General features: G+C 41.3%; 1 protein-coding gene across 1 annotated transcript in view; it reads right to left on the minus strand.

Annotated features, from left to right (window-relative positions):
- Positions 1 to 13,222, minus strand: part of Asprv1 (aspartic peptidase retroviral like 1) — an 86,849-nt gene extending 73,627 nt beyond the window's left edge. The window contains 1 exon segment of the mRNA XM_012515323.2: positions 13,214 to 13,222. Within this exon segment, the coding sequence (XP_012370777.1) occupies positions 13,214 to 13,222 (9 nt within the window).
- Between the last annotated feature and the right edge of the window lie 7,560 nt (positions 13,223 to 20,782).

The following is a 20,782-nucleotide window of genomic DNA, read 5'->3' on the forward strand; positions in this document are numbered from 1 at the left end:
TGTACTACCCATACTCCTAGTGCATACAGAGAATTTTGTCTCAAGGAGACAGCTAATTTCTATTTGATTACAAATCCCTTTATCACCTCACTAATACTTTTTTATTTTTATTTATTTTTTTTTTTTTTTGAGACAGGGCTTGCTGTTTAGTCTTAAAATACAAGGACCTTTTGAAATCAGTTGAACTGTATTCTGTCATGAGGAGTATATATAACTTATAGCATTGATTAGTTAAGGTACTTCTAGTTAAAAATGATAAAAACCCAAATCAAATTCTCATTAAAGGATGGAGAATGAAAAAGAAATGCAGAGCCCTGCAAAGGAAACCTCCAGGCTTCACAAGTTGAAGGCCTGGTGAGATCCGGGCACTTAGAAGACATCATATGGTCTCCAGCTCTGTCCTGCAGCACAGCTTCCATCTGTGTTGGTGAGTGGGTGGCAAAACAGTCCTCTGGCAACATGAATGACACTTACGCTCTACAAGCGTGGCAGTCCAGCTGGAAGAGAAACACAAATGTACCTCTTAATAGAGTAGTTCCAGTGAAAACCCAGGAAGCCCTGATTAGTGTGGATTTGGGCCTGAGCCCATGCCCAGGTCACCTGTAGTTCTCTGACTGACATAGTCCTGTGTCCTCCAAGAGATGGACTTATCCCACCAGAACCCTGTCTCAGACTAAGTAAGGCAGTGGTCCTCCCAAAGAAAACTGAAGTGTTTTTATTCAAAAAGGAGGATGCATGCTGCACAGTCAAAGCCCAGTGACCTCTACTGCCCTCAAGTTAATAAAAACAGTAGATATTAAGACTAACCCAAATTACAAATAAAGACTAAAATTCAGACTAGATGATAGCTAATAGGAAAATAGATATTTCTCAAATGGGAAGGGGGTCAAGAGATGGGGAGAAAGGAGTGAAAAAAGGAATTAAGATCTCTTATGTGAGGGGCTGGGGAGATAGCTCAGTGGAATAAGTGCTTTCCTGACAAGCATAAGGTCCTGAGTCCAATCCCTGGTACCACCAAAAAAAAAAAAAAAAAGATCTCTTATGTGTACATTTGCCAGTTAACTCTACACAAGGAACACAAACATTATGTACTGCAAACACACACTACTGCCAGGTGTGGTAGTGCATACTTGTAATCCCAGGAGGCTGATACAGGAGGACACTGTATACTTGAGGCCAGCTTGGGCTACAAGAGCAAGTTCAAGGCCAGCCTACACTATATAATGTAACCCTGTCTAAAAGAAAGATAGCCAATTGTAGTGAGCACACATCTATAATCCCAGCACTTTGGAGGCTGAGGCAGGAGGATCATCATGAGTTCAGGGCCAACTGGGTCTACACAGTGAAACCCTTTTCTTACAAAACACACACACACACACACACACACACACACACACACACACACTTTAAAAAAACTACTATAGGTTCTTCCATCAATCAGGTTCTCATCTCCAGAAGAATGAGCAAGAATATCTGTTTACTGCAGCACTGGCTACATTCTCACTGGTCCCTATTCCAGCTGCTCAGAGACCTTGGTGTCTTGATTTAGGATATTTTCTGGAGGGTTTTTTTGTTTTGTTTTTGTTTTTGTTTTTTTTGGCAGAACCAGGGATTGAACTCAGATCCTTGCGTTTGCCAGTCAAGCACTTATCCTACTGAGCCATCTCCCCGGCCCTTGTTTTGTTTTTTAATGTATTTGGTACAGGGCCTCGCTATGCAGCAGGTATGCGCCACCATGCCTGGTCTCGGTGGCCAGGTAGTGTGCCCTGGGGTGGGGCCAGCACAACATGCGGTCCCTGAGATCAAACCCTGGTCCCTGTGCTTGCCTAAGCAAGGGCTTAGTCCGCAATCTTGCTGGCCCTCCTGGAGTGTTGCTATTTGTTTAGGTCCTTACTCAGCAGTCTTAAAGTGCCAAGATTTTTCCAGAGACTTACTCCAAAACCTGTTAAACTCAACAATGGCATAGCTGGGGAAGCTGCAGCTCTTCAGTTCTTTAGCATCTTCAGATTCTTCATAACTAACGAGGAGAGCAGAGTGTAGCAAGTTCTTTGTTGGAAAGTTTTTGCTTCCCTTTAGAAGTCTGAACTAAAAATGGATTCTGCTGGGGAAAAGGAACTCTGTAACATGACAGTTATTGGAGCACCCACAGAGCAGAATCTTCGGGGATCACTGGTGAACATTCTGAGTTACATACAACAACTATTAAATGCCAGCTGCAACCACCTTGACCTTGGGCATGCTTTAAAAGCCCCAGGGATCCCTATCCCAAGTTCTACGAGAACTCCAATGGCTTTCCCAGAATCTGCAAATTCCCAGCAGCTAATGCTCTTAATAATCCCTTTGGCTCTGACTCCAGCTCCCACTAACATCTCACCTCCTGAAGCTGGTTTTTCCCCTGTACTCTAAATTGTCTCAGATATGAAACCCAGCTTTCTTTTTCCATGCTTTACTAAAAAGGAAAAGTACATGTATACATACTCCAAACACTGTGCTCATCAGACCTTCCTGAAGGTATGGAGAGATCTTATATTACCGCGCCACCTAGTTCCTTCACCTTCTCAACATGTTCCTAACATTGGTGGTGTGGGAGAAGGGAGACCTCCCTTTCTCTAAGGAAACCAAATTCTCTATCACTTAAATAACTTAGCTCCCCAGTCCCTTTCTAGAGCTGGAATCAGGTGCACTAGGAACCATATACTCCAGGTTCCATAAGGGAACAAAAAATTTTGTTCTTTTTCACCACTATTCTGTAGTGGTAAATGGATTATAATGATTTTTCACTCTGCATATGGATTTATCCCTGTAGAACTAGCCAAGTCAGTCTTTGTTTTAAATAAATTTCTATTCCACCACTCTACATAAACTCACCAGCTCAGAAAAAAAGTATGTAACAAATCTAAAACAATTCTTGTATGTCTACTGACACAAAGAATGTGATTAAGGAAGGAAAACAACTCTCCTGTCCCAAAGGCACTGCCTATTTTCTAAAAGACAAGTTCAAATCTCCATGCCACTTACTATGATGGAATTCCTGTTTCTAGGCTGGCACTCGAGAGCTTCAAATTCCAGTAACCAGGGTAAATAAAACGAGAATGAGTTTCAAGTATTCCTTTCTCCTAGGTTGGTAGAGATCTGAGAATAAGATTAAAACCAGTTTAGGAAGCCTCTCAAAAGAGTGACAAGGAAAATGCAAGGAGCAAGTTTCTCCCATGACCTAGGCCAGCTCTGAGCCTGGACCTCCTGGGCCATTCAGGTTTCCCTTCCCTTTCTGAGAGGATGAAGCAAGCAAGGCCTCCCACAGGGGGACCCCTGCAGCAAAGGTAGGGCAAGAGGCTCCACAAAGTCAATGGGCTCCAAAAACAGGCAAATCCCAACAAAGCAGAATCTTGAGCTTTGAGTTCCTTTGTTCATCACAAGAAAAGGTGTAACAGCAGGCAACCTGGCTACACAGCCTCCATTCAGAATCCTTCTAGTTCCTGTGAAGAAAGTAGTGAGAGCTCCCTATAGTTTTTTCTAGAGGGTAAAATTTGTAATACTAGATAAGCTGAAAAAGAGAGGGGGCAGGTACTGATAAACAGTTTTCTATCTTCCATAAGAGAAAGGCAAAAGTTAACATTTCATTCATTAATGACCTTGTTAGAAAAATACAGCCTTAGGGCCAGCAAGATAGCTCAGAGGACTAAGCATCTTAGGCAAGCACAGAGACCAGGGTTCAATCCCTGGCACTGCATGCCACGCTGGCCCTACCCCCAGGCACCCTGAGCCAGCAACTGACTCTGGGCATGGTGACACATGCCTGTAATCCCAGAGCTGGGGAGGCTGAAAACAGGAGGATCACTACAAGTCCAACCTGTGTGGGGAGACCCAGTACAAAAAAAAAAAAAAAAAAAAAAAGGAAAGAAAGAAAAAATACAGCCTTAAACTGGGTACAGCGGTGTATGCCTGTAATCCTAGCATTTAAGAGGCTGAGGTAGGCCAGCCTGAGCTATAAAGTAAGTTGAAGATCTCCCTGGACTACATAGCAAGATCATTTCTCAAAAAACAAAACAAAAAACAATGAAAGAAAGGACAAAAAGAGAAGAAAAAGAGGCCATTGTTGCTGCTACCACTCCCTTTGCTCTCTGCCGCCACCATGAAAGGTTGCTGTGTGCCATGTGCCACCCTGCCTTAGAGCCAGCTAAGCATGGACTGAAACCTCTAGTAACTGTGAACTAAATAAACCTTTCCTGGGCTGGAGAGATGGCTCAGTAGAATAAGCGCACCAAGGCCCTGAGTTCAATCCCCGGTTCCACCAAAAAAATAAATAAACCTTTCCTTCCTTCCTTCAAAGAAAGAAAGAAAAGCAAAATACAAACATAACCTTAGATTTTTGTTTTTTGGTATTCAAAAAAATCATTTATTTATTTGTTTTGCTACTGGGTCTCACTATATAGCTTGGATTCATGGTGATCCTCCTGTCAGCCTCTCCAGTACTTTGTTTTTTGAGATAAGTTTTCCCTATGTAGTCAGGCTGGGTTTGTGCTCACTATGTAGCCCAGGTGGGCCATGAACTCACAGCAATCTTCCTGCCTCAGCCTCCTAAGTGCTGGGATTACAGTTGAGTCACTATGCCCAGCTATTTTTTTAACACAAAGGTATCCAAAAATAAACTTTATAACAGGATATATACATTTTTTATAACAGGATATATGCATTCTAAGTCAAATAATTCTTTAAAACACAATTGGAAACCTTCTACCAGTGTCCATATTGCTATATACTTGCTATTTTCACTGACATAAGATCTTGCTTGAATGCTTTAATGATCACACAGAACTTCACATTGTAGCCTTCTCAGATATTTATCACCACAGTGAACATCACTGCCTAGATAAATCTATGTGTAAGAGTATTTTCTTAGATGAAATTTATTTGCTATGCTATAACTTGCTATTTGTATTCTTTGCCCATTTTTGTCTCTGTGTGTATGTGCGCGCGTGCCTATGTGTTTGAGACGTGCGTGTGTGTTTGAGACAGGGTCGCACTACGTAGTTCAGGCTAGCCTTGAGCTCACTTTGTTGCCCAAGTTGGTCTCGAACTTGCAATGATCCTCCTGCCTCTGCCTCCTGAGTACTGGGATTGCAGGTGTGCACCACCACACCCAGCTTTCTTTGCCCATTTTCTATGAGGTTTATTCTCTTTTTATTAGTGATTTATAAGAACTCTATATATCTATAGGTTACAAATATGACACATATTTCTGTCACATATATTGCAAAAAATTTTTCTAACTTGTTGCCTGTCTGCTAATTGTATTTATGAAATGTAATATATAAAAAAGTATGTGACTGCTTAAATCTAAAAATACATTAGAGGGGCTGGAGAGATGGCTCAGTGGTCTAAAGCACCTACTTGGAACAAGCTTGTCTAAAGCACAGGGATCGCGGTTCAATCCCCCAGCACCACATGCCAGCCAGCCGCACCCCCTGGTGGGCTGAGCTGGCCACCCACACACACCCACCCACACACACACACACACACACACACACTAAATAAATGTTTTAAAAAAATAAAAATAAAAATACATTAGGGCCAGTGAGATAGCTCAGTGGACTAAGTACCTGCTTTGGCAAATGAAAGGACCGGCGTTTGATCCCTGGCCTGCATGCCATGCCGGCCCTGCCAACAACTGAGTCCTGGTGTGGTAGCCCACACCTGTAATCCCAGTGCAAAGGAGGCAAGGCTGAAAACAGGAGAATCACTGCAAGTCTGAGCTGCGTAGTGGGATCCTGTACCAAATACATAAATGAAAAAAATTAAAAATAAAAATACATTATATAGCACCTGCCTGACAAGCGTGAAGTCTCTATTTAATGTATATTCAGTAAGCCAGGCACGGTAGTGCACATCTGTAATCCTAGCACTTGGGAGGCTAAGACAGGAGGATGGTTGTCCAAAAGTTTGAGGCCAGTCTGGGATACAAAGTGAGCTAAAAACCAGTCTGAACTTCATAGCAGACTCTGTCTCAAAAAAGATTAAAAAACAACAGGGGGCCTGGCCGTAGCTCAGGCCTTTAAGTGGCTGCTTCCACAAAGCTGTCAGTCTCAGGTTGCTGGAGTTCGAACCTCACACCTCTCCAGCTGGCCAAAAGTGCCCTGAAGGCATTCGAGGAACAAAAAAACCAAAAAACAAACAAACAAACAAAAAAAACCAACAACAAAAACAAAACAGTAAAGGACACTGTTATGGGGCTGGTCAGACACCTCAGTGTGCTGAAGCACCTGCTTAAAGCGCCTGCTTAGACAGAGCACAGAAGCCTAGTGCTATACCACCCCACCCCTGGGGCAAACTGAGAGGGTGAATGAGACTGGGTTTGGTGGCATGCACCTAATCCCAGCACTTGGGAGGCTAAAAACAGGAGGATCACTAGGAGTCCGAGCTACATGATGAGACCTTGTAGACCCTGTACTAAATACTTGAAAAAGGAAGTGCCCTGTAGTTGAGAGGCACAAAGCCTGTCTGATGAACATAAAGTCTTAAATACATGGAAAAAAAAAAAAAAAAGACACTTATAGTTTGTGTCTAGTTGTCCCCCAAAAGTCTCATGTAAGTCATGGGGTAGGCGTGACTAGAGGAGCAGTCAAGGCTCAAGGGGCAGAGCCAGAGAGGTGCAAACCATTCAACTAGCAGCACACTTAGTCCCCTTCTCCCCCCGCCCCACCCGGCCAGGCCAGTGGTCTCTTAGAGGTGTGGAGAGGGTCATCCTGGACATAGTGGCTCTTCAGCCTCTTCTCCTCCCTGTAGAGCGAGGCAGCAGTGTCTGTGATTGAGGCTGCCTCGGGCAGAGATGTTTGGAGAAGACAGAGGCACTGACCTTCTCTCCTCAGCAAATAAGGCTCTGAGGTCTTGCTATGTAATTCTGGCTGTTTTAAACTATGAAACCCCCCAGTAACTGTGCGCTAAATAAACCTTTCCTTCCCTCATTCTGGGTGTCAGGTATTTGTCCTAGCAATAAGAGAAGAATGACTAAGAATTACTGCCACTAACTCACTTCAAAATAATCCCCCTGCTCCAATCACACTGTAATAGTTCTTGCCATTTTCTGAAGCAGTTGGAGAAGCCCTCTTTTGTGTCTTTAGTTGTACTGTCACAACTGCCTCAATATCCTGAATCAATTCAAAATGTTTACTTTTCATAATCTGTTTTGTTTTGAGACAGGGTCTCACTATAGAGCTCAGGCCGGTTTTGAACTTTTTTTTTTTTTTCCAGAACCAGAGATTTGAACTCAGACCCTTGTGCTTGCCAGGCAAGCACCTATTCTACTGAGCCATCTCCCTGGACCCTCTGGTTTTGAACTCATATGGCCCAAGATGATTTCAAACTCTTGAAGATCCTCCTGCCTCAACCTCCCAAGTGCAGGATTACAGGTATGTACCACTACACCTGGCTTCACAGTCATTCTGAATTTGGGGAAGAGGCAGAGGTTGCACAGGGCCAAATCTGGTGAACAGGATATGTGAGAACACATCACAATGTTTTTTATGAGCCTGGCTTTCTGCTGGGTGGCACTTGGCTCAACATTCACTGTATTTTTTATCATGTCTTTTATAAAGACAGGAAAGAGGACTTCTAGAACTGCTTCAGAAAGTGGCAAGAATGATGGGATAATGTTGCGCACGACCTCGCCAGCAAGGAAGACGCAACACACAGCTCTTCCTTCAGCGGTTTATTCAGGCCCCTTACTGCAAGCTGCTGCTTCTTCAATCCCCCAGCCCTTGGCTAATATATACTCCCGAGCCCAATCCCAGTGCACCACGTGGGGATCGCCCATGGGTCCAGCATATGCGGAAGCGAATCATGACTGCAGCCCTGGCCATATAAGGAGTTGTTGTGCACAGAGAGCACTCACCCACGGGGGGTGGAAGGCGGAAACCAGCGCCATCTTGTAGGAGCGGTCCTTCGCAGCTCTCCACAGGATAAATGTGCAAAATGAGGAAAGATACTTTGAGGGAGATTAATGTCAATGTTTTTTAATAAGTTTTTTTTTTAATTTATTCATTCACCATATATTTTGATCACACCTTGCTTTGTTTTGTTGTCTTTTGTGTTTTTGCGGTACTGGGGATCAAACTCAGGACCTTGTACTTGCCAAGCAGGCACTTATGCCCCTGAGCTATCTCCCCAACCCCACTTTGATCACACCTTGTATAGTGACTTGCCAGATAGAAATTTCTCATGTTACAAGGCATAACCAATTACAAACTAGACAAACTATTACAAAAAAGGTACAGTACATCCTCACTGCAAGCTCTGAACTACACAGCCTCTTTTGCTTAGATTCCTATGTGAAAATGGCTAGGTAGGCAGTTATTTTCTGAGCTACTCATTCAAATGAGGTTTTACTGCCAAGATAGTGGTGAAAATGGAACAAGTTAAGAAAGAGCAAAAAAGAATTTTAAGAACTTTGTGTTTATTTGAGCTACTTGGAAGTTTCTTTTCTACATGTTTGGAGTTATGGACAACAGTGTTGAAGGAATTTGTAACCACTGAAAATCCAAAAAACATCTTTATGGACAATGACCTCAGCATTTCCAAATTTTCAAACTATGGAGGCTTTAGGGCACTATTGCTGTCATAAAGTGGATGACTGAAGACAGCCCAGGAAAAATTAACTTCAGATCTCAAATGAATTAAAGTGCTCAAGTGAGTCCACTGATTTTTATGCATGAAACATTTAAAAACTTGTGGTCAGCCTCTCACAGAAGATTAACACTGGCCCAGCCTGATCCCAAACAGTTCCCCCTCTCCAAAAAAAAAAGCCCTTTTAGCCAAATGGGATTTGCCTACCAGATGGCTATAGCCTCTCACCCCAGGAGCCCTTGGCTCCTGTATCTGCAAGCAAAGGCCAGGACTTTGTGGAGGTCGTCCTTCTTGGCCAGGACACAGCCCAGTGGCCCCATTAAACTTCCACATTATTTAGGTGAGCAGTGTAGAAAGCAAGCATAAAATATAGCCCTGGCTGTCTTCCTTCTAGCTGAAACTTGATGCCCCTTTAGAAACTTGCTTCCTACACAATGAAGGTTCTGCCATAAAAGTGTTCTTCAGTCCCCAGTGGTACTAAGAGGGAAAACAGACATTCTATCTTGATGTTGATGCTAAACCATTGTTTTTACAACCCCACAAGAAAAAAAAAAAACTTCCTTTGCCAAAATTTGTGCTGGACACCTATATGGCTCCTCAGTGCTATCATGTGCTCTACTCCCGATCAAAGACTTAATCACTGTTTTTCCTTTTTTTCCATAATTTTATTGAGAAATAAATAGCAATGAGACAGTTTCAAATCAAATTGGTAGAACAGTTTCAATAATTAACACATTGCATACTCTTTTCCCAGTGGTTATTTGCTGTACAAGCTGCAGACATGATATCCTATTTACAAACACCATTAGAACAAATCCCTCTATTCATTAAGAGAATGTAAATATATATCTATCCTAACAATTTTGAATACACAGGTACAAAATGGACATTCATCTGTATCCCCTTTTCTGTTTAGTTCCATCATTTGAATATTATAGGTGTGTTAACTCAGCAAAATACTCTAAAAGAGTCCAGTAGTCCATAATAGTATTGGGTCTTCCACTTGGCTGGAAATGTCAGAAATTGTTGACCTGAGTCCCCTACAGCTCAACATAACACCATGGCTTTATATCTTATACTTCGTTTTTATACTTTTCTGTTAGATGGTTAAGATCAAGGTAAAGCAGGACCTATGTAACAAGAGTTGTAGCTTTTGGATCTGATAAGGTCAGTCAAATCCCCTCAGGATTTTTCCTGAGATCCTGTACCTCAGATTGTAGATCCTTTGTCAGTGTCAGCCATGTGTATGAGTCATGGCCATTGCTTGGCCAATGTGCTCTCTGTGAAAGCCTGAGAAAATGTTTTCTCTCCATGTGACTCTCCTTAGGCACACTCTACATCATTGATCACTTTCCTCTTTGGTCCCATAATCTCCTTAATCCGAAAATTTGGGACATTACTGAGTTACATGACGTTACAGTACAAGTTCTCATATGTCCTGAGTCTTAATTGACCTTGGAAGGCTAGGGCCAAAATGTTGGCTTTCCTTGCGGCCCTCTTTTTTCTCTAATTTCGGTCTGCAAACTTAGGTTGTTAACCCTCCAGAAGAGAAGCTTATTGTTATTACCATACGATAACTCTGCCTTTCCACCTCAAGGCAAACACTGCCTGGTTATGACTTCCCACATGTCTACATCTCAGTCTTTACTTCTACACCTTCTATTCTTTAACTTCATTATGATTTCCAGCCTGGCCACACATTCCCTATTACTTTGACACAAATCAGGCTTCTCCTGGATTTATTTCTTTCTCTAGCCAACTAGAACACAAGTCTCCTAACAATATTCTATGTCCCCCTTTTCATTTTCCTAACACACAGCTCCTGTGTGAAGTCAGACATCCTCTGCTTCAACTCTCCCAGTGCTACAGCAACTGTTACATCACGAGGCCTTCTTTCTCTAAAATGCACTGTCTCTAACACCAAGTGGGTCTTCAGCACTGCTCAATTATCTTCTTGCATGTCACTCAGACTGCTACCACTGGCCTGAGAAATTTTCAAAACAATACTAACTCCCCCGACTATTCTATTTTCTTGTAGTATATGATTTCAATTTCTGCCCAGTACAAAGACCAGAAGAAAACACTGTCTGCCTCCAAACCTTACCAAATTGCTCTGTCCCTATGAAATGAAATATAGAGGTACTCAGAAGATGCCTGTGGTCTCAGTTATTCAGAAGGTTAAGGCAGGAGGCTGACTTGAGCCTAGAGATCAAGATCAGCCTAATATCTCAGAAAGAAAAAGGGTGGAGGGAATAAGCAGTATTGGGAAAAGACAGGAATGTAGTAAGCAGCAGTAGTAGTGGTGATGTCAATCTAGTGTACCTTGCCTTCTGTTCAGTTCAAGTGTTTAGTTCTGTTCAAGTTCTTTAAACAATACACCCACCTATTTTCACAAACTTTCCTAATTTTCTAAATCCAAAAGTTAGAAACAATCTCTCCTCCCTCTTAATTCCCACAGAGTTAGTGCATATCTGTCAGACGCTATTACTTTATGCTTATTTATGCACTAAACTGAAGTTCCTCAAAAGTAGGCTCAGTTCAAATTATCACAGGGCTTTCAGCAGTTTACAAATATTTCATAAATTAATGAATGAACTTCATAGGCATTCATTATAGAAAGGATAATTTTAATTATAAATAAATCTTATTGGCCTTTAAATCAAGTCCCCTAAAGTTTTCCTTACATTTTATATCTAGTAAAGTTGTAGTCATTCACATGTTGCAATGTAAATTTTTTTTTAAATCTTTTTTTGAGACAGGGTCTCGCTAAACAATTCAGGCTGGCCTTGAGCTTACTTTGTAGCCCCAGCTAGTCTGGACTAGCAATGATCCTCCTGCCTCAGTCTTGAGTGCTAGCATTTTAGGGGTACACCACCATACCAGGCTACTCTTTCATTTAAATGTACCTTCCTCAGAGTACTATTTCCTTTTGGGGTCAGTCTGGAAGGAGTAGGGTAAGGCAATGAGGCAGGATTACCTGAGTTGAAAGGTATTAGCATGGCGTTCCTTGGGAAGGATTGCATTTCCTCTCACCCCAAAATATCCCGGAAAGGCTTCAATTCCTTTCATGAAACCTGGGTGTCAGCTCCTTAGCACAGCTATGCCTTTGTCCTTTGCTGGACTTCCCTAGGTTTATTTATGTCTAAAACAAAGATTTCTACCCAGGTAAGTCTCAAAACTTTTTTTCTAATGTTAATATTCTATAGGTAGTCGGGCTTGGTGGCTAATGCGTATAATCTCAATACTCAGGAGTCTGAGACAGAAGAATTGCTGTGAGTTTGAGACCAGCCTGGGCTACAAAGTGAGCTCAAAGTCAGCCAGAACTGCATAGCGAGACACCCTCTCAAAAAGATGATGATGATGATGATGATGATGATGATGATGATGATGATGATGATGATGATAATATTCTATACATAAGTGTGTATTACTTACGCTCTGAAAATCACATTTTTTTGTTTTTTGGGGTTTTTTTTTTTGAGGTACTGGGGATTGAACTCATGAAAATCACATTTTGAAGTAATATATTGTGCTATGAATAAGCTCCACACCCCCTCCAGTATTCCCCCACCGAGTTAACTGTTGATCATCTACATGATACCAGTAATTCTTTCAAGGCAGGACATGGAGACTGCTGTCAAGAGCTCTTTCTACAGCACTGACACGTCTGTCCCCACAATCCCTCTAGAAGCTAGCCTGGGACAAGGAGATAGCTCAGTAGAGTAAGTGCTTGCCTGGCAAGCGCAAAACCCTGAGTTCAATCTCTGGTACCGAAAAAAAAAAAGAAAGAAAGGAAGAATGTATGCAATGTGTTAATTATTGAAGCTGTCCTACCAATTTGGTTTGAAACTGTCTCATTGCTATTTGTTTCTCAATAAAATTATGGAAAAAAAAAAAAAAAAGAAGCTAGCCTGTAACAACCCTTATCCACGCAGAATTGTGTGCTTAGGAGAAGTGTACCAAGGGTCAAAATGGCAGCCTGGAATGCACAGCAGAAAAGACAGTGCAGGACCAGATGACAAGCCCCTGTCCCTCTGGAGCCAGAACAGGCACCTTCCAAATTTGCTTTACCCTCACAAAGGGTGTAATTTCCAGCAATGGCTAAAAACCACCAGTGGCATTCAGCCAAAGGGCGAGGCCAGGCTAGGTAAGCAAAGCCTGTGATGAGCTACAAAGGCTCCGGATTTAGCATCCAAGCAGTAAGAGGAAGGGTGGTGACCTTCCTACAGAGGGCCTATAAAGTGGTCCTCCTTGCCTCTACCCGCCCCCCCCCCCGCCCCCGGGGCTGAGGGCTGCCTCTTGGGGTGAGAGTCAGTTTCCCAGTAGGAAATCTACCACTGTGAGCCTCCTCAGTTGCTCAAAAGATCCTCATCTTTTAGGAGGAAAAACCATGTCACTCAGCCCCAAGTGACACCAGGTTATCACTTTTTTTGTTTGTTTGACTTTTTGAGACAGAGTCTCACTATATAACCCAGGCTGGCTTTGAATTCATAGTGATCCTCTTGCCTCAGCCTCCCAAGTGCTGGGATTATAGGCACGCACCATCATGCTCAGCAAGATTAGAAATGCCTTTTAGAAATGCCTGTGGACTTACCAGTTCCATGATGCCTCCATTGTCTCTTCCTCACTATGAAGTCTGAGCAATAGAACTTGTCCTAAAACCATCCATCAAGCTGTAGTGAGGTTGTGGGAAAACTGTCCCACACAAATCAGCATGCCTCAGGAAGAGAGATTCCATTTGTCCTTTACTCATTCATTCAGTCACCTAGTCCAGACTGCCAACTATGCTTGCTCCAAGTATTAGGCTCCAAGGACGCCTTGAAGGAGTCTTGGTAGACATCAGTCTAATGGTTGCAAGAGAAGCCCTCTCAAATTGACCTTGCAGATTTATAACTTCTGAAAAGGTATAACTGTCTCTTGTTTATGCTATGGGAATATTTGTGTGTGTGTTTATTTGGTTTTTGTGTGTTCTGTTTCTTTGTTTGAAACAGAATCTTACTATGAGGTTCAAATTCCAGGCTGGCCTTGAACTTGTAGCAATCCTCCAGTCTCAGCCTCCTGAGTTCTGGGATCACAGGCATTAGTCACCACACCCAGCCAGAAATAGGTTGAATAATTTAATCCTGTAAGTATAAGCGCCAGTTGGAAAACTAAAGTGACTTAGATATTCTTGATTTTCTATTTATTAAAGCAGATTTTAGGATCTTTACTAACTAGTCAATTCACAAGTAGAGGTAACATGGTATTCCAAAAATAAATAAAAATTATGATTTCATATAAAATTCTGGGGGCTGGGGAGATAGCTCAGTAGAATAAGCGCCTGCCTGGCAAGCGCAGGGTCCTGAGTTCAATCCCTGGTTCCACCAAAAAAAAAAAAAAAAAAAAAAGTAAAATTTTGTTTTCATTTAACTAACTCAAGACAAGTCTTTCTCTCATTGGTCTATATCAATACACTATATGGCAAGCTCAGGATCCTGAGTTCAATCCCCGGCACCACAAAATAAATAAATAATAAATAACACTATTAGTGTATTGCTTTCAAAGGAATAAAGCCAGAATTCAATAAGCCACTAAGTCACCACTAACTCTACCATAACCAAACTAGACACTCACTTACAAAATATTTCACGCTATTTATACACAAGTTGAGACCTTTTTTCTCTTCCAAATCTGATGGAGCAGCCAAGGTTCTCTAGTTTCAGGGAATATCAGAGCTAAAAGGGCCAAAGAACAGTGCATGACCATAATGTGGTATCTTCCCTGTCCTCCTTCTGCCTATCTCATAATTGTTCCCAGCTCCAGGCTGCAGCTTTTGCTTTAGTCTTTTCCTCCTTGGAAAATTCACCACTAAAAGACAGGAGTGGAAAAATGAGAAATAGAATTTGAAGTTGAATACCAAAGTTTGAGTCCTAATTCTTTTTTTTTGTTTGTTTGTTTGCTTTTTGGGGATTGAACTCAGGACCTTACACTTGCCTGCCAAGTGCTTAAGCCACTGAGCTATCTCTCCAGCTCTAAGTCTACTTTCTAATGAGCCTTAAAAGAAACAGTAATAATGGAAAGCATACAAGTTTGTATTAGCTAAGTTGCTGCAATATGATGGCACTTGGTAAATGACAAAGTGATTTTTTTTTTTTTTTGTATGTTGTTGTAGTCACTAGTTAGCATGATTATTTCTCATCCCTATTTTTCCCCCAAGTCTAAACCTCAGGCCCTACTTTAGACCATTCCTTTCCAACTATCTCTAAAGACATACAGAAGAAAAGGAAGACCCAAAATACCACAATGTCTCCCTGAAGTCTGTCAAAAGTGCCAAATCCAGGTAGTCTCTACTGCCATTTGTTGTCTCTACTTTAGAAGTAATTTTTTCTCTAAATGGCAATTCACGGCCTACAGAGTATTTCCTCTTAGATGTATCTTGAGCCCTTTAACTTGCACCCTGTGAAACAAATTCATCTCCCCTTCTAGAAGATGCCCCCCCTTTCCAATTACACTCATTTCTTTCACAATAGGTAAACTTACAATTTCATAGGGTAGAAAACTGTGTCAGTATGAGTGATTCACAACTCTTTGTTCTCTTTCTCCTAACAGATTATTAGATCAATGGTTTCTTCTATGAAGTGTCTTTAAGATTGATCTTTTCCCTTATAATCCCTTAATTTACCCTATGTGAAGACCTGTATTTTCACTACCACTTCCTAATCAGTTTCTCTAACCTCATTTTCTGCTTCATTTATTTCATGCACCACATCACAAACTCTTCCTAATCACTGGTTTTATCACCACTATCTGCTCAAAAGCTTACAATGGCTCTTTGCTACCTAGTGCACCATGGTTATGTGATTACCCACCCACCACCCTCAATCCTATTTTTTAAGTAGCTTTTTTTTTTTTGTTAACCAGGAATCAAACCCAGGACCTCATACTTGCCAGCCAGGCACCATGCTGCTAAGTTATACCCCTGGTCCCTAAATTGTATTTTAAAACTAAGTCAGAAAAGCTAATTTCTGGGGCTGGTGAGATGGCTCAGTGGCCTAAAGCACCTACTTAGAACAAGCTTAGCAAAGCACAGGGACCCTGGTTCAATCCCCCAGCACCACATGCCAGCCAGCCCCACCTCCTGGTGGGCTGAGCTGCCCCCCCACAAGTAAAAAAATTAAAAAAAAAAAAAAAAAAGCTAATTTCTGCTGGGCATTATGGCACATGCTTGTAATCCCTGCATTTAGAAGGATGAGGCAAGAGAATAGTTGCAAATTCAAGATCAGCCTGGACTACAAAGTGAGCTCAAGGCCAGCCTGAACTGTATAGCAAGACCCTGTTTCAAAAAAGAAAAGAGATAATTTCAGTTAACATTGTTATTTTTGTTTTGTTTTGTTTTGTTTTTAATATATTTGGTACAGGGTCTCACTACACAGCTTGGACTCGTAGTGATTCTCCTGTTTCCAGCCTCCCTAGCACTGGGATTAGAGACGGACACCACACCATGCCAGGACTCCGTGGCCAGCTCAGCATGCCCACAGGCAGGGCCTGTGCTGCATATGGTGCTGAGGATCGAAACCCGACCCCTGCACTTGCCTAAGAAGGCACTTAGTCCACTGAGCTATCTCGCCAGCCCTAAGATTTTTATTTTTTAAATGATTTTTTTCTTTTTCCTTTTCTTTTTTTTTTTTGGCTGGCCTAGAGGCGGAGCTGGTGCAGCATGTGGTGCTGGGGATCAAACCAAAGTCCCCTGCACCTGCCTAAGCTTGCCTAAGCTGCCACTTTAGATCACTGAGCCATCTTGCTGGCCCAAGATCTTTTCAATACATAAAAATTATGACTGTATTTATTTCAAGTGAAAGAGCTAGTTATATATTTTATACATAGGGGTGTGTGTGTGTGTGTGTGTGTGTGTGTGTGTGTGTGAGTAGTAGTAGTAGTAGTAGTAGTAATAGAAGATAGATTTTTTTGAACTAAGAATCAAACTCAGAACCTCATATTTGCCAGGCAGGTGTGTGCTGCTGAGCTATACTGCTCCCCCCCATAATTAGGTTTTAAGAAAAATCTATCTATAAGATGCACAAAACTCTTTAGATCAATAGGAAGAAGACAAGTGCCCCCCCATATATGTCATATATATGACATCTTTCCATGTCAATTATTTTTGTTAATCAATCTGATTTGTTTTAAATTAAGTATTATGGTCACACACAAATTTTATGATCACACTGTATCTTCCTCACTTTAATCCTTCCAATGACCTGACAGAAAGCACCACTACCAATCACACATATAACAGTAGTTTTAGTCTTATGGTGGGTTGTTTTTTTTTTGTTTGTTTTTTTCCCGGAACTGGGGATTGAACTCAGGCCCTTGCGCTTGCCAGGTAAATGCTTATTCTAGTGAGCCATCTCCCCGGCCCCTTATGTTTTAAATAGCTGTCTTAAAAATAAATAAATAAATAAATAAATAAATAGCTGTCTTAAATACTGCCCAGAACAGTAACTCAGTCTGACCTAAAGAACTCAAAAGTCTAATGTGCTGTAATATTATGCTAACTTTTAAAAGGATCTGAACTTATAGATGAACTATACAATGTGAGAAATGTTAAATATTCTTTATTTGGCATTATACATAAACCACACTAAAATGTCTTTCAATAAGTAAAAAGCAGCACTTATTTATTTAAGAACCAGGGATTGAACTCAGGTCCTTGTGCTTGCCAGGGAAGCGCTTATTCTACTGAGCCATCTCCCCGGCCCCACAAAACTTTTAGTTTTTTTATTGAACTCAGGGATTGAATTCAGGCCCTTAAGCTTGCCAGGGAAGCACTTATTCCACTGAGCCATCTCACTTTTTTAGATACAGGGAATTCTAATTAATTTGGCATAGTCAAGACCAAAAATACACACATAGCTTTCTCATCTTCAAATACTACCTTTAACAGGCTAATAAAACACAAACTGAAACAGGGGAATCTTGCTTGGTTTTGAGACAATGAAAGATTCTCCCAGTATTTAAACATATTCATATAACCAGTTATATAAATCTAAATATAAAACCAACCTTCAGTAGTTTTGAGATGAAATTCTCAATTCCCCCCCCCCATCAGCTTGCCCTGAGGGTGGGGCTGGCATGGTATGTGGTACCAGGGATCAAACTGCAGTCCCCTACGCCTGCCTAAGTTTTGCCTAAGCAGGTCCTTTAGACCAGTGAGCTATCTTGCTGGCCCAACATTCTCAATCTTTATGAAAAGTTGAACATTCCTAATCAAATCCAACCATATATTTAGAGAGGAAAACAATGATAGTACTTACTGAACTGGAATTACTATCAAAACTTGAAAAAAAGGATATCCATTTAAATACAAGCCAATTTTATTTCAATTAGGACTGTTCAACAAAAATATTGTCAGCCACTCATGATCTGAATTCTGGTGTATAAGATTAAATTATGGTACACATACAAAAGCCATGAGATATTTCTGTTCTGTCATAAATAAGGCAGTGACTGTTACTCATTAGTAGCCTTTTTGAGGTAAGCTATTAAGTCTGCCCTTTCTCCCTTGACGCCAGCAAAGATCATTTTTGTTCCAGGGATGTACTTCTTGGGATTCTCCAAATTACTCCATCAATGTATCCTCTCCCCAGATGATAACTTTCTTCTTGTTGGCATCTGTGTAAGAGAATCCAGCAGCCTGACCTGTCTTCCACCCAAAGAGACCATGGAGATTCAGCCCAGTCTTGTGCTTGCCTTCCTTCTCAACAGTGTGGCACTGGGCACACTTTTTTAAAAATTTTATTTATGTGTGTGTGTGGGGGGGGGGCCAGCTCAGTCCACCAGGGGGCGGGGCTGGCTGGCATGTGGTGCTGGAGGATTGAACCGTGGTCCTTGTGCTTTGCTAAGCTTGTTCTAAGTAGGTGCTTTAGACCACTGAGCCATCTCACCAGCCCCGGGCACACTTCTGTACAAAAATTTTCTGGCGTTTTTCAGTATCACCCATTTTTAAACCTGCTGCAGCTTCCACCCTGGGTGGCCACTGCTCTTCCCTCATTACAAGGAAAGTTTCAGTTCAGAAGCCTGACATCCCACACTCTCCATGTCAAATTACTATAGATCTATTATTTATCAATGTATGGACATACTATAGTTTGATCAATCTCTTATTAATGGTCATTTTGATTGTTTTCTAAACTATATACTAATGAATATGCTCATCTGTATCTCTTTGTAAACCTGCCCCAGGAAAAAATACCTAGAAGTGGACCTAATGGTTTACAAGTGTGGACACTTTAAATTTTGATAGATGCTATCAAGCTGAACTTCTGAGAATATGTGTTAATTTATATTCCCAGGCACAAAATATGAGTTACTGTTCCTCACCAACAAGAAATATTTCCTTGACTTTTTGGGGAGCTGAGACTGAGCCAATATCTTCACAAAAGCCAGCTCCCCTCTTGAACTACACCCTACCTCCTCTCACCTCTGTCTTTCTAACACTGAAATACAATGTCTTGGGCTGGGAATGTAGCTCAATGAGAGCACATTTGCCTAGTATGCACAAAACCCTTAGTTTGATCCCTGGCACCACAAAGGGTGTGAGTGTATGTGGGGGGGGGGGTTATTTCTGGTCTTGCTTTTCTAGCTTAAAAGTGAAACAATGTTCTGTATGTATTACTGGTTACTGGTATTGATTCTTCTGATGCTGGCCATTTTCTTCTGTGGTGCTTGTCTTCTTCCTATTGATCCGAAGAGTTTTGTTCATCTTATAGATGTATTTTTGTTAAAACCTAATGGGTCATTGCTACCTGTTTATCAATAAAACTTTGAAAAAAAAAAAAAAACCTAATGGGGGGGGAGCAGTATAGCTCAGCAGCACACACCTGCCTGGCAAGTATGAAGTTCTAAATTTGATTCCCAATTTAAAAAACTCTAATTATCTTCTAGTACATTTATTACTGTGTTTTTTAATGTAAATACCTCTCCATCTAGAATTTATTTTGCTAAACAATGACAGTGGTTTTTTTGTTGTTTTTGTATGGTCAGCCAGTGTTACTTGTCCTAAGTCTATCCTTTCCTACTGAAACATAAGTCTGTCTCTGGATTTTATTCTAAATTCTGTTACAAACAAGAATCTTTTCTAGTTTTACTAATTTTTTTGTTTTGTTTTGTTTACTGTCCATACAAGTTTTATGACATTTGCTGCTTTTGTGTATCCAGATTATTGTCCATATCTGGATAATCTTCTCACTGTTCCTCCATTGGTCCTTCAATACAAAACCACTATACGGGTTAGAAGTAAATTCTATTTAAAACAAGAAATGCAGCCCACCATGGTAACAAATACCTACAATTTCAACACTCTAAGAGACTTAGGGAAGAGGATAGTAAATTCAAACCCAGTCTGGGTGACTTAGTGACACTCTGTCAAAACAAAAACTGAAACAGGGTGTGGTGGTCCATGCCCACAATCCAAGCATGTAGGAGGATAAGACAGGAAGATCATCACAAGTTCAAGACCAGCCTCAGATACAAAGTGAGTTCATGGTCACCCTGAACTACACAGACATCTCAAAAAAAAAAAAATCAAAACAAAATCTTTTGCCAGGCAAGTGCTTTTTCTACTGAGCTACCTCCCCAGCCTAAAAACAAAATCTTAAGAAAAAAGAACTAACTCTGAAAGAAGATGATAGAAGAGAATATCTCTGAGGTTCTACATATGATCCTTTGTGTGGCTAAAGAAGGGAGTGAATGGCTTCAAGCTGAGTCCTGTAGTGTGTTTTAGACCAGACAGAACTGAGCTCACAAGGAGGAGTCAGTGAAAGTTCACCTGCTTTGCAAAAAAGCGTGAAAGGAATTTGGAGTTCTTAGTACCAAGACAGTAAGAAGGGTTTGTAAAAGAGAAAAAGACTGTAAGAGACCAAGGGCAAATACACAGGTGATAGGAACAGTGATAAATCCCTAATAGAGAGGTGGCAAAATTTTTTTTGGATTTTTGTTTCTTGTTTTTACTTGGGAGTGGGAGAGTCTCACTAGGTAGTTCAAGTTAGTCTCAAACTCACTGTGTAGCCTAGGCTGGCCTTGAACTCCCCTCCTGCCTCAGCTCCCAAGTGCTGGGACTCGCTTGACTGGCAAATGCAAAGATCTGAGTTCAATCCCCGGTTCCACAAAAAAAAAAAAAAAAAAA

Source organism: Octodon degus, unplaced genomic scaffold (genome assembly GCF_000260255.1).
Source record: "Octodon degus isolate 3935 unplaced genomic scaffold, OctDeg1.0 scaffold00058, whole genome shotgun sequence".
Lineage (NCBI taxonomy): Eukaryota > Metazoa > Chordata > Mammalia > Rodentia > Octodontidae > Octodon > Octodon degus.